At 53.0% G+C, this 12,944-nt stretch overlaps 1 protein-coding gene across 2 annotated transcripts in view; it reads right to left on the reverse strand.

The window, feature by feature from the left end:
- The window catches only part of LOC117229887 (uncharacterized), a 30,989-nt gene extending 22,410 nt beyond the window's left edge, over nt 1–8,579 (reverse strand). The window contains exons 1-2 of one of the 2 annotated variants that reach the window (XM_033486797.2): nt 7,508–8,579; nt 7,340–7,437 (exon numbers count right to left, since the gene is read on the reverse strand). In XM_033486797.2, coding sequence (XP_033342688.2) covers nt 7,340–7,437; nt 7,508–7,550 — 141 coding nt within the window. In that variant the 5' untranslated portion in view covers nt 7,551–8,579. The remainder of the gene's footprint in view (nt 1–7,339; nt 7,438–7,507) is intronic. The other variant, XM_033486798.2, reaches the window with a different exon arrangement.
- Nucleotides 8,580–12,944: the final 4,365 nt, after the last annotated feature.

Raw genomic sequence — 12,944 nt, forward strand, 5'->3', positions numbered from 1 at the left:
ATTGTCCATGCGTCAGTAAGGGAGACATTACTGTACCAGGAATTACAGTAATGTCTCCCTTACTGACGCATGCACGATTTGGGAGGAGGGGACACGTCAGTAAGGGAGACATTACTGTAATTCCCGGTACAGTAATGTCCCCCTAACTTACGCTAAGATTGTCCGCGAAAATTGGACAATTTGCGAAGAGGAGATGCGATTGTTCGAGCCTTGTAGCTCGTTTTTATAGTTATTGATAATTCGAGATTATAAAAACGAACTGCAAGGCTCGAATAATCGTGTCCCCCCTTCCCAAATTGTCCATGCGTCAGTATGGGAGACATTACTGTAATTCCCGGTACAGTAATGTCTCCCTTACTGACGTTCAGATTATCCACAAAAATTGGACAATTTGCGAAGAGGAGATGCGATTGTTCGAGCGTTGTAGCTCGTTTTTATAGTTATTGATAATTCGAGATTATAAAAACGAACCGCAAGGCTCGAATAATCGTGTCCTCCCTTCCCAAATTGTCCATGCGTCAGTAAGGGAGACATTACTGTACCGGGAATTACAGTAATGTCTCCCTTACTGACGCATGCACGATTTGGGAGGAGGGGACACGTCAGTAAGGGAGACATTACTGTAATTCCCGGTACAGTAATGTCTCTCTAACTGACGCTAAAATTGTCCACGAAAATTGGACAATTTGCGAAGAGGAGATGCGATTGTTCGAGCCTTGTAGCTCGTTTTTATAGTTATTGATAATTCGTAAGTATAAGAACGAACCGCAAGGCTCGAATAATCGTGTCCCCTCTTCCCAAATTGTCCATGCGTCAGTATGGGAGACATTACTGTAATTCCCGGTACAGTAATGTCTCCCTTACTGACGTTCAGATTATCCACAAAAATTGGACAATTTGCGAAGAGGAGATGCGATGTTCGAGCCTTGTAGCTCGTTTTTATAGTTATTGATAATTCGAGATTATAAAAACGAACCGCAAGGCTCGAATAATCGTGTCCTCCCTTCCCAAATTGTCCATGCGTCAGTAAGGGAGACATTACTGTACCGGGAATTACAGTAATGTCTCCCTTACTGACGCATGCACGATTTGGGAGGAGGGGACACGTCAGTAAGGGAGACATTACTGTAATTCCCGGTACAGTAATGTCTCTCTAACTGACGCTAAAATTGTCCACGAAAATTGGACAATTTGCGAAGAGGAGATGCGATTGTTCGAGCCTTGTAGCTCGTTTTTATAGTTATTGATAATTCGTAAGTATAAGAACGAACCGCAAGGCTCGAATAATCGTGTCCCCTCTTCCCAAATTGTCCATGCGTCAGTATGGGAGACATTACTGTAATTCCCGGTACAGTAATGTCTCCCTTACTGACGTTCAGATTATCCACAAAAATTGGACAATTTGCGAAGAGGAGATGCGATGTTCGAGCCTTGTAGCTCGTTTTTATAGTTATTGATAATTTGAGATTATAAAAACGAACCGCAAGGCTCGAATAATCGTGTCCCCCCTTCCCAAATTGTGCATGCGTCAGTAAGGGAGACATTACTGTACCGGGAATTACAGTAATGTCTCCCTTACTGACGCGTGGACAATCGTATCTCCTCTTCCCAAATTGTCCATTCCCGTGGACAACCTGTGCGTCAATTAGAGAGACATTACTGTCCGCGAAGAGGAAGAAGAAGTAGAATAAGAAGAAGCAGAAGAAGAAGAAGAAGAAGAAGCGTGAAAAGAGGGAGAAACAGAGAAACGGATGAGGCGATCGGCGGGTAGAAGAGGAATCGTAGTTGGCGGTGCTCTGGGAGACGGTCGGGGTGCAGCGAGAGAAACGGAGAGAAACGGAGAAACAGATCGTGAGAGAAGCAGACAAAGAGAGAGAGAGAGAGAGAGAGAGAGAGAGAGAGAGAGATCGGGAGAACGAGTTCGCAGGGTAGATTCCACACAGAGATGCGACCGGAGGAGAGCCGAGGGAGAATCCGGGGGAGTATACGAAGGGTGGGAACCGGTGTGCCGAGGTAAGTTAAATAAACTTGTTTAGTTTCGCGGAAACTTCTGCCCGGCCATTGTATTCGACTGCCTCGCTGCAGAGTTCGCACCAAAACTTTCGAATACGAACGAACTCGGTTCTCCGTTACGCTTTATTCGCTTGTTTTGCCAAGTCGCTACCCACGGCTAGGTGCCTGCTCTCTCTCTCTCTCTCTCTCACTCTCTCCTCTACTCCGTCGCTGTATTTCTAATATATATTCTGCCACCTTCATCCCTTCCGCCCGCCACCCTCCCTCTTCGTCCTCCGCTTCGTCCGATCTTTGGGATCGCGATCGCGATCGCGAGAAGCTCGTCTCGACGATCTCCGAATTCGAGTCCGATCGGAAACGAAATCGGACAAAGTGCCCTCGCAGCTAGTGTGGCAGCAGACCGAATGGCTTATTGATTTAACGAGAAAGAGAGAGACAGAGACACTGAGAGAGCGAGAGAGAGAAAGAGAGAGGGAGAGAGAGAAGCGGAAGAGAAACAGGAGGAAACCGAGCACGGGGAAGCTCGGCTCGGTTCGAGGTAGTTAGGGGGAGGCTGGAGGTGGCCGTGGGGTCGCTTTGCAGGAGATCGGGGGAGGCTCGGGGAGGTTAGAGCCCAAGTCTGGGAGAGGGTACAGAGAAGAGAGGAGACGAGGAGATGAGTAACGCGGAATAGGCTAGGCAAAGGCGGGGAAGGGGAGGGCTCGCGGGTTCGCTGGCTCGCGAGGTCGGCAGCGATGGATGGAGTAGGGTAACGCAAGGTAAGGTAGGGTAAGATAGGGTCGGGGGCCGGAGAACAAGGGAAGCGGTTGCCAATAAGGGGTCGCGCCGAGCCGAGCCGAGCCGAGCTGCTCTCCGCGCCGGCAAACAGAGCCCGAAAACGATGAATACCATGGGAAACGACCGACAGCCAAACATGTTTTCCGATCAACGCCGAGAAAACGCGTCCGAACCGACTGCAGTAATGTCTCCCTAACTGACGCTTAGATTCTGCAGGAAAATGGACAATGTGGGAACAGGAGATACGATTGTTCCGGCTTTGCGCCATGCTTTTATAATCGTTGACAATCGGTAACTGTAAAAACGAGTCGGAAGGGATCGAATTCGCAAGGCTCCTCTTCCCAAATTACTGTACGGTAATGTCTCCCTAACTGACGCTTAGATTTTGCAGGAAAAATGGACAGTGTGGGAACAGGAGATACGATTATTCCGGCTTTGCACCATGCTTTTATAATCGTTGACAATCGGTAACTGTAAAAACGAGTCGAAAGGGATCGAATTCCCAAGGCTCCTCTTCCCAAATTGTCCATTTTTGTGGACAATCCGGGCGTCAATTAGAGGAGACATTACTGTACAGTAATGAGACACGAATGCTGAAGAGATAATTGATGCCATGTATTATAAGTTTGCTTCGTAATTTTTGCTTAATTGAACGAAATATTTTAATATTATGAATAATTTTTGAGGTTTCTAGCGCGGTCGTGGAAGCGTTAATACAGTAATGTCTCTCTAATCGACGTCCACACTGTCCACAAAAATGGACAATTTGGGAGGAGGAGAGATACGATTGTGCGATCCTTGCGGCTCGTTTTTATAGTCACGAATTGCCAACAACTATAAAAACGAGCCGCAAGGCTCGAACAATCGTATCTCCTCTTCCCGAATTGTCCAGTTTTGAGTACAATCTGAGCGTCAGTTAGGGAGACGTTACTGTAGATCCGGAGAGCCCCGTAAGTCCGCGTGTCCCCCGTTAACGCTCGTCCCATCGACAGCATATTTTAATGCGATTTTCAATCGTTCTTCTACGCCGATAACAAAAATCGAAAGTACCTTTTCGCTAGGTCAATTCTCGACGAAATTATTGTATGCAATTTTATCATATTAATCGCGCAGGATCTTCTTTATGCGAAATGAAAATATTCCAAGTCGATTATCGGAAACAGAATTTTGGTTAAAATTCTTACTATTAATAATAAGTATTTCTACTAATAATAGGTATTTCTACTGTCAATAATGTCACAGTTTGATGTCTCGGTTGGTCAATTCGATCGTGAACCGGTAGAACCTGCCTGTCGTTCAACGTCGCCGTTGGATAGAACTGGTTAAAGAAGCATGAAAATCGCGATTCCACCACTGCAATTAACGGATTCCTGCTAGAGACAATTTTCTAAAAAAATCTTTACGTGCAACAGTTGCTAAACTAATCCTTCTAGCATCGCGGACTGCTCGCGAATTGACAGTAAATTCTCCCTAATTCGCGCTCGGATTGCGCTGAAAAATGGACAATTTGGGTAGCGGAGACGCGATTATTCGAGCCGCAAGGTTATTCATAATCGTACCTCCTCTTCCAAAATTGTCCACATTTGTGTACAAGCTGATATTTAGCCAGTTCAATCTGCGATAGGCGTTCAAGTTTATTGAACAAATTCCCCGTAAACGCATCTCCGCGATCTAACTAATCGGGAATTAGAAAATTTGATGCACGCCACTTTCTGATACGTTCTGCAAACCTAATGTTAGGTCTCGAACCACCGAACCAATCAAAATACAGTAAACTCTCCCTAATTCGCGCTCGGATTGCGCTGAAAAATGGACAATTTTGGATTGTCAACAACTATAAAAACGAGCCACAAATCACGAGTATACTAAATACTCCCTAATTGACGCTCGTTTTTATAGTCATCGAGAACCGGCGACAACAAAGTAGCCTCCAGGAACGAACAATCGCACCTCCACCACGCAGATTGTCCATTTCTCTGCGCAATCTGCGCGCGAATTGTGGAGAATTTACCGTATTCCGATCGAACGACTGGTCAATAAACTGTCGGGCCAGGTCGGGCCTAAGCCGCGTCTTTCTAGAATTACATTCCGTATCGGCGTGTCCGTGGATCGGCGATCGAGCCGGCAGCAAGCTCGCCGGCCCGTGTCCGTCCGAAATCTGTGCTCTTATTAACCACCGTTTGCGTACCACGAGCCACTTTTGCGCTCTTCAGATTTTGTGTCGAGAAAAGCCAGGTCATTAGGCCCGAAACAGACGACTTACGGCCCACCCGAAATTTGTCGAAACGTGCTCAGTCTTTCGGACGCATGTAGTATACGTCGCGCGTCGCATCGCTGTCAGTAATCCAATCTGCATTTTGTTGTTACCTATTCTAAATTAATGGTATATATATTTTCATTCATAACGTTTTATTTTATGTTTGACGGCTTTCTTCGACACATAATCGAAGAAGCGCCATTGCGCTCTTCGGCGCTTTTCGACACATGATCGAAGGAGCGCCATTGCACTTTTCGGCGCTTTTCGATACATAATCGAAGGAGCGCTATTGCTCTTTTCGGCTTTCTTCGACACATAATCAAAGAAGCGCCATTGCGCTCTTCGGCGCTTTTCGATCCTGTTTTTTTTTCGGTACGGCTGAATTCTGCGCGAGGCTATTTCCCTGGACGGCAGAGTCTGATATGTACTGTACAGAGTGTCTGTATATTCTGTCTGTATATTGTTAAGATACAGTTATATTGTTAAGATAAGTCTGTACATCGTAAATCGATGCGAAGACAAAAGAAGCGTGAAACAATGCACATACGAAGACGATTATTTGATTCAAACGATGACCGAGTGAGCTACTAGAGCAAGCCACTATAGTGGCGCGTCGTTCAGAGAGATGACATCCGCGAAAGCCGCTATAGTGGCGCGTCGTGCCTAAAAGGTTAAGACCGTCGGCGGGTCCGTCGCGGGTCGGGCCTGTTCCCGGGCCGGTCCCCGTAGACCGTAGTAGTTGAAGCGATTCCGAAGGATCCGCGCTCGAATATTCGCCGGTAGACCGCGGCGTCCGCAAAGTACCGTATTCGATTGGTCATTGGCCGATCAACAAGTGGCTCATGATTTTGTCAGTGGCTTTGCGACCGACTGGCCCGCTGGCCGACCCGCCGACCCGTGGACCCGCCAACGAGCCGGCGAACGACGCGATGGTGCGTCCATGCGTTCAACTGCTCGGCCGACTGTCCGCCTCCGGTTACCCTCTGCCCTCTCCGCCCTCACCGGCACCCTCTCTCTCTCAACCCTCTCTGGCCACGGCTCGCTGCCCGCTGCCCATTGCCGCCTGCGGTCTACCGCTGAAACACTCGCGTCGGTGCCCCCCGCGCGCGTCTCCGCGACTCTCTCTCTCTCTCTCTCCACGCGCGCGTTATCCGCCTCGTCGTAGTGTTTCGCATAGTCTCGCTGATAAAGACGCAGTATCTCGGCGGACTCCCGAGGATATTCGGCCTTCACCGATTCGGAGACGAGAGATCTGCTAATCCGCCGGAATTCGCCGAAATTCGCGGCACCCACGAGGCCATGTTCGCGCGGCGACGTCTTGCTCCCGGAGCGTGTCGCGCCTACGCGCGCGTTATCCGCCTCGACGTAGTGTTTCGCATGGTCTCGCCGATGAAGACGTGGCATTCCGGCGGACCGAGGATATTAGGCCTTCGCCGATTCTTGAACCGAGAGATCCGTCGAAATTCGCCGAAATTCGCGGCTCCCGCGAGGCCATGTTCGCTCGCGCGCTTCTCCGAGCGTGTATCGCGCGTTCGTCCGCGCGCCGCTCGGCACACTTTCTCCGCGAAAACGGCTTATCTACGCGCGAAAGAGAAAGCAAACGCAATCTTTCCCGAGCCGAGCCGAGCCGCGTTTTCCCACTCTCGTTTCGCGGCCCGCGGTCCGTCGCGCGCGTACTCGGGCCCCCAAAGAAATCGTCCGGCGAGTAACGGAAGGAGGAACGGAGACGACGGAGGAAGGATCGGACGCGAGCCGAACGTCGGGGAAAGTTTGCGCGCGCGAGCGCGACGGATAAGCGAGCGGCTTCGATCGGAAGCGTAGCTCGGGACGAATTTACGCGCGAGGATCTCATCTCCGGCGCGCCGGAAAACGCTCGCTCGTTCGTTCGTTCGTTTCTCCGTGGATTCTAGCTCGCGGATTCTGGCTTGCCGGTCGTTTCTACGCGGCAACACGCGCCGGGGAGGACGAAAAGGGCGCGGAGCACGCGGCGGGGCACCGTCGACGGCGCGCCGCGACCGCGATCGTCGCCGCGTCGGCGACCGGCGGCCGGCGATCGGAGACAATAGCGGGGCCCGGAAGGTTACGGTTCAGCCGCGGCGATCCGGCGACCTTGAGATCGCGCTCTCCCCCTGCAACTCAGAGAACCGACCGCTCTCGCGGGTCGTACAGTGATTCCCCAGAGGGGCGCGTTAACCGGCGCGCGTTCTTTCTTTTTCTTCTTCTTTGATACGGCGCGCGGGAAGAAAATCGAATTGTACAACCCGCGCACGGCGCACGGAACGAAAGACTAACCTTGTAAGAGAATTGGTCGAACATTCTGCAGACGTCGACATCGTTGCCAAGGATCGTGTAACTGGAATCCATGCTGTCCCGGCGCTTCTTCTCGCTGCCTGGAACGAGGCTTCCGTCAATGAAAATCGCCCGCGGTTACGCGCCTCGACTCTCGCGACGAGCCAGTACCGAACAAACTGATCGCGATTGCACCGACGATGCCGTCGCTCATCTTCTCGCGCGGCTTCTGCCAACGGCCCTCTGTCAGCTTACGGCTCTCTCCCGTTTACCCTCTTGGCACCTGGTGGTCCGCAGCCGGCTTGGTTCCGCTCGCGATGAAAACTTCCGCCTCGCCTCGCCTCGACGCGACTTCGCGCGATGAATCGACTCGCGACTATTAAACGCGGGTCGCCGCGGGATTCTCGGACGAACCGACGAATTCCAAGGGCCGACCGACGATCGTCGTCGGACCGACGATCGATCCGATCGACGAACGATTCTAAATCCTCTATCCGATCACGATCGCGATCACGGCGACGAAGCTAAATCAAAGAGAACTCACTTCTTTACTCGCGTCGGCTTCCTCTCTCTCTTTCTATCTCTCTCTCGCGCGCGCGCTCTCTTTCTCTCCCTAAATCGGCGATTATACCGCGTCGTTGATTCCTCGGGCGAGCACGTCGCAAACGTATTGCCGCTTCCACCGTGGAAGCGCAGCGCGACGGGAAAAGTTCGTGGAGATCATCGTGCGTCTCGGACTTTCCTCGCGGATTTCTCCTCGGTCTCTCAATGTACGGGGCCCGTGTCACGGAATACCACGAGTCACGGCTGCGATCCTCTCCAAGGCCCCGGTGTTGTTTGTCCTCCCGTCGATCGGGGACCGGTTGCGTTCACGTAATCACCTCGTGCAGCAGCATCGTCATCGTCATCATCACTAGGGAAAATACGGGTGTCGCGGCTAGCAGGCCCCCTGCTTCGGACCCGACGGTACCGTGGGCCCCACAATCGTAGTAGCTGCGTCCGAGAGCGGCGGACCGGTTCCACGGGCTCTGTGCTCCACGTGGACGAATCGCGTTTAACGTAGTCGTCCGCGGCGGTCGCTGCACGGGCGCGATTCCATTTCCTTCTAACCAGCTAGCACCGACTGCGATCGCGAACTGCGCACCGGTACCGGTACCGGCAACGACAACGGCAACATCGACGCTGAGAGCGAAAGCAACCAAGTTGTTCGTGACGTCGGTGGTGGTGCCGCTACCACCGCCGCCGCCGCCTCCGCCGCCGTTTCCACCTCCACCGCCGCCTTTTACTCCGCTGTCCGTGCCACCGCCGCCGCCGCCACCGCCGCCGCCGCCGCCGCCGCCACCGCCGGCGAGCCACACAGCCGCGCCGAGTCTACGTCAACGTCGGACACACGCTGTCAATGGCGTGTAGTGGTTGCCGGAGCGGCGAGAGGTGGTGGGGGGCGCGCGAAGACGATGCGGCCTGGCAAAGATGGAGATGACTGTAACACACCGCTGGGAACGATGACGTTTTCGCCGGCTAGCCAGCTAACGCTTCTCTCTCTTCTCTTTATCTTGCTCCGAGGGCCAGCGTGAAACGGTCACGCTCTCGCCGCGCGTCTCTCAGCTCGGCGCGACGCCGGTGCTCCACGCGGCGACACCTTTTCCACGGTTATATCGCGCGTAAGGAACGGGAATAAAAGCGAATAAAGGCGGAGGAACATCGTCGCGGGAGGAAGAGGAAGAGGCGGAGGAGGAGGAGGAGGAGGAGGAGGAGAAGGAGGAGGAGGAGGAGGAGGAGGAGGGCGGTGGGTCGGCGGTGGGCCGGTGGGTGGGGACGGGTGGACGCGATCAATGTTGCACGATCGTGTCACTCGACGTTACGGCGGGATTAACGCATATTATAATTACGATACGGTTCCGAGACACGGTGTTTCCCCACGGCTGCGCGTTCCGCGTGCCGCCGCGATGCGATTTTCGTCGCTCGGGGTGCCCCTTTCGTATCGCGGAAACGAATTCGCTCGATACCCGGGGCGCGGAGGGAGGGAGGGAGGGAGGGAGGGAGGGAAGGGCGAGCGAGCAGCTCGTCGAACACGGCACCGACGAGCACCACACCGCACCGTCTCGTCGACCTTCTCCCGCCGTTCCTGGCCGGCGCGGCGGCAGCGGACCCGCCGACGGAACAACCGGCCGCGAGCGACGCGCGTATCGGCCGGACCGGATCGGAAGCCTGGAAATTACAGGTTCAGCGGAAACGGTCACGTGGATCGCACGTGGGCTTCATTCATGAGAGCAGCCTGGCCGTGGGTCTCTCGGAGGCGGGCGTCAGCTGGCCGATAGCGGCAGCGGTCGCTCGTGGTCGAGCTAGCGGTAGGTTATGGCCGGCATTAGTCGATAGCATTGGCTGGCAGCGGTTTCGGGAAGACGTCCCCGCGGCGCGGCCTGCCGATTCGCACGGCCGCCGCCGCCGCCGCCGCCGGACCTCCGGAGAGCAGCCAGTCCGATTTGTTCGCCCGGCAACTTTCACTCCGCCGCCTGCTGCACCGTCGCTGTCGCAACGGCACGGCTGCCGCCGGAGACCGCGCGGCCAGACCGCGGACAGACCGCGGGGACGGGGGAGGGCGGCCGTCGAAGTTCGTTCTCCTCCGCGGCCGATACGCGATTTTCGGCGATGCTCCTCCTCGCGTTCCTCGCCTGGAACGCAACGCGACCGGGCCCCGCTGGTCGACGCCGTCCCGCTCTCTCGAGCCGCCGCCGCTCCGAATCGTGGAAACGGCAGCAGGCCCGCTGGTGGCCTCCGCGGAGTTATATGCCTCGCGACGCGTATATCTCTCCGCATGTCTGCCAAAGCATCGTACATACGTTTAGATTTCCGAGTCTCGTCGAGCGCGCGCATATCCCACGGGAATCAATATCCGCGTGTACCTCTCTCTCTCTGCTTCCTCTCCCTTCTTTCCCTTCTTCATCGTTCTCATACTCGGCCTCGTGCCTCTTGCCTCTTGCCTCGCGCATCGCGCCTCGCGCCTCCGCGCGCTCCGCTCCTCGACAACTTATCAACCGTTCGCGTTCGCGTTCCCGTTCGCGTTCGCGTTCACGCTCGCCTCTCTATACTCTCCCTTTCTCTTTCCCTTCTCGTTACTCGATCTACGCTTCCGTTTCTGTTCCTGTTTTTCCCGAATCCGTCCAGCCGCGCCACGCCGCCGGCACCCCGTCGAAGAAGAGAACCGGCCTTCTCTTCTCTTTCCCGGATGGCCGCACCTCCTTCGCCCCCCCCCCCCCTCCGATACTGCATCAAGCCGCTCGCCATCCGTCTCCGATAAACGTGATTTAGGGAAGGGGCTGCTCTGGCCGGAATACGACAGCCTAACTTCCCCCGTCGCGAGATCAGTCTTCGTATTCCGTGCTGCGTACCCCTGTACTCGCGAAGCCGGCGAGCTATCCTTCGCGAACGCATCCCCTCTATGCTCTCTCTCTCCATGCTCTCTCCGTGGTCTCTTTCTGTCGCTATGCTCTCTCTCTTTCTCTCTTTCTATGCTCTCTCTCTCTCTCTCTCTCTCTGTGCTCTCTCTATGGTCCCTTTATCTCCCTCTATGCTTCTCTCTCTCTCTCTCTCTCTCTCTCTCTATGCTCTCTCTATGGCCTCTTTCTCTCTCTCTCTCTCTCTCTATGCTCTCTCTGTGGTCTCTTTATTTCTTTCTATGCTCTCTCTCACTCTCTCTCTCTGTGGTCTCTTCCTCTGTCTCTATGCTCTCTCTATGGTCTCTTTCTCTCTCTCTATGCTCTCTCTATGGTCTCTTACTCTCTCTCTCTCTCTGCTCTCTCCCTCCATGCTCTCTCTATGGTCACTTCATGCTCTCTCTATGGTCTCTATCTCTCTCTATGCTCTCTCTATGGTCTTTTTATCTCTCTCTATGCTCTCTCTATGGTCTCTTTATCTCTCTCTATGCTCTCTCTCTCTTTCTATGCTCTCTTTCTCTCTCTCTATGGTCTCTTTATCTCTTTCTATGCTCTCTCTATGGTCTCTTTATCTCTGTCTATCTTTCTATGCTCTCTCTGTGGTCTCTTTCTCTCTCTCTCTATGCTCTCTCTATGATCTCTTTCTCTCCCTCTATGCTCTCTCTCCATGGTCTCTTTCTCTTTCTCTACGCTCTCTCTATGGTCTCTTTCTCTTTCTCTACGCTCTCTCTATGGTCTCTTTCTCTCTCTCTCTATGCTCTCTCTATGGTCTCTTTCTCTCCCTCTATGCCCTCTCTCCATGGTCTCTTTCTCTTTCTCTACGCTCTCTCTATGGTCTCTTTCTCTCTCTCTATGCTCTCTCTATGGTCTCTTTATCTCTTTCTATGCTCTCTCTATGGTCTCTTTATCTCTCTCTATCTTTCTATGCTCCCTCTGTGGTCTCTTTCTCTCTCTCTCTCTATGCTCTTTCTCTCTCTCTCTCCGATTCGCTGCGTCTCCGTCGCAGCGACACGGCGGTCCCTTTCCCGAGCACAGAATTCGCTCGTTCACCCGCAGCCCTCTCAGCCCTCGCCCTCCTCGACGAGGCAAACACTGTTGGCCCTCTTCCCTCCGCGGTTCACGGTCCACGCGAGAACCTCCTTTCCTCTCGGCCGAGTCGATACGCCGCTCGAAAACATTTGATTCCGTGGTCCACGGCTTTATTCGGCCGCAACAATCGCCGACGACGAAAGAATCATCCCCGATCGACGGGCCCCGGGGACCCACTGCGTTGTCCCGCCGGGTCTATACTCTCGTCGTAAACAGCAGCTCGATAGTATAGATTTCAGAACAGATTTCATCCTACCGGGGGCCCGATCCGCGATCGACAAGGGGGGATGATAATTCGTCGAGTCGATTTTACGCTGTTATTTCCCGGCGATGCCGTGCACACTTCGCGGGGCGGTTAGGGAATAATAATTGTCGGCGCGTGTACACGACGACATCGATGTTGCGATAGTAACCGGGCATGGAGAAAAAATATGGTAACGTTATAGTCGATCCATTAGAGGCGGCACGGTAAATGTGTTAGTGCATGCGCGCTATGCAGAACGACGCGATGAGTCTATTAAAAGACTATTCGACGTAAAAGGAACAATGGCGTGCGCGCGCGCGCTCGCGCTCGCTTTCGTGACGTAACGCTTAATTTCAACTAGTTTCGCAACAAGCGTTATTGTTGCCCTTCCATTCGTCATATTTAGACGAACGTGTGTCGCTCGTCGCCGCCGCGGGAATAAATTGTTCGCGGGAAAAAAGGCGAATCGCGCGCGCATGGTGTCATAATCTGCGGAGAGTATCGGATTCGACCGTCGACCGTCCGCGTCGGAACCGCTTTCTGTTCGTCGAGATTTTTAGTACGATTCACCCTTTTCGCGGGATCGCTTCGATTCTTGCGTTGTCGCGAAATTTTGAAACCGGTTCGAATAATTAATAAATTAATTGTTAATATTTGCTTTTTGATCTTTGTTGTGACGACTGGGTTTTTACTCGTATGTATGGATGAATAAATGAATAAATAGATAGAGAGATAAATAAATAAATAAGTAAATAGATAAATAGATAAATAAATAAGTAAATAAATAGATAGATAAATAAATAAGCAAATAAATAGATCAATAAACAAGTAAAGAAATAAA

The sequence above is a fragment of the Megalopta genalis genome, chromosome 2 (assembly GCF_051020955.1).
Source record: "Megalopta genalis isolate 19385.01 chromosome 2, iyMegGena1_principal, whole genome shotgun sequence".
NCBI lineage: Eukaryota > Metazoa > Arthropoda > Insecta > Hymenoptera > Halictidae > Megalopta > Megalopta genalis.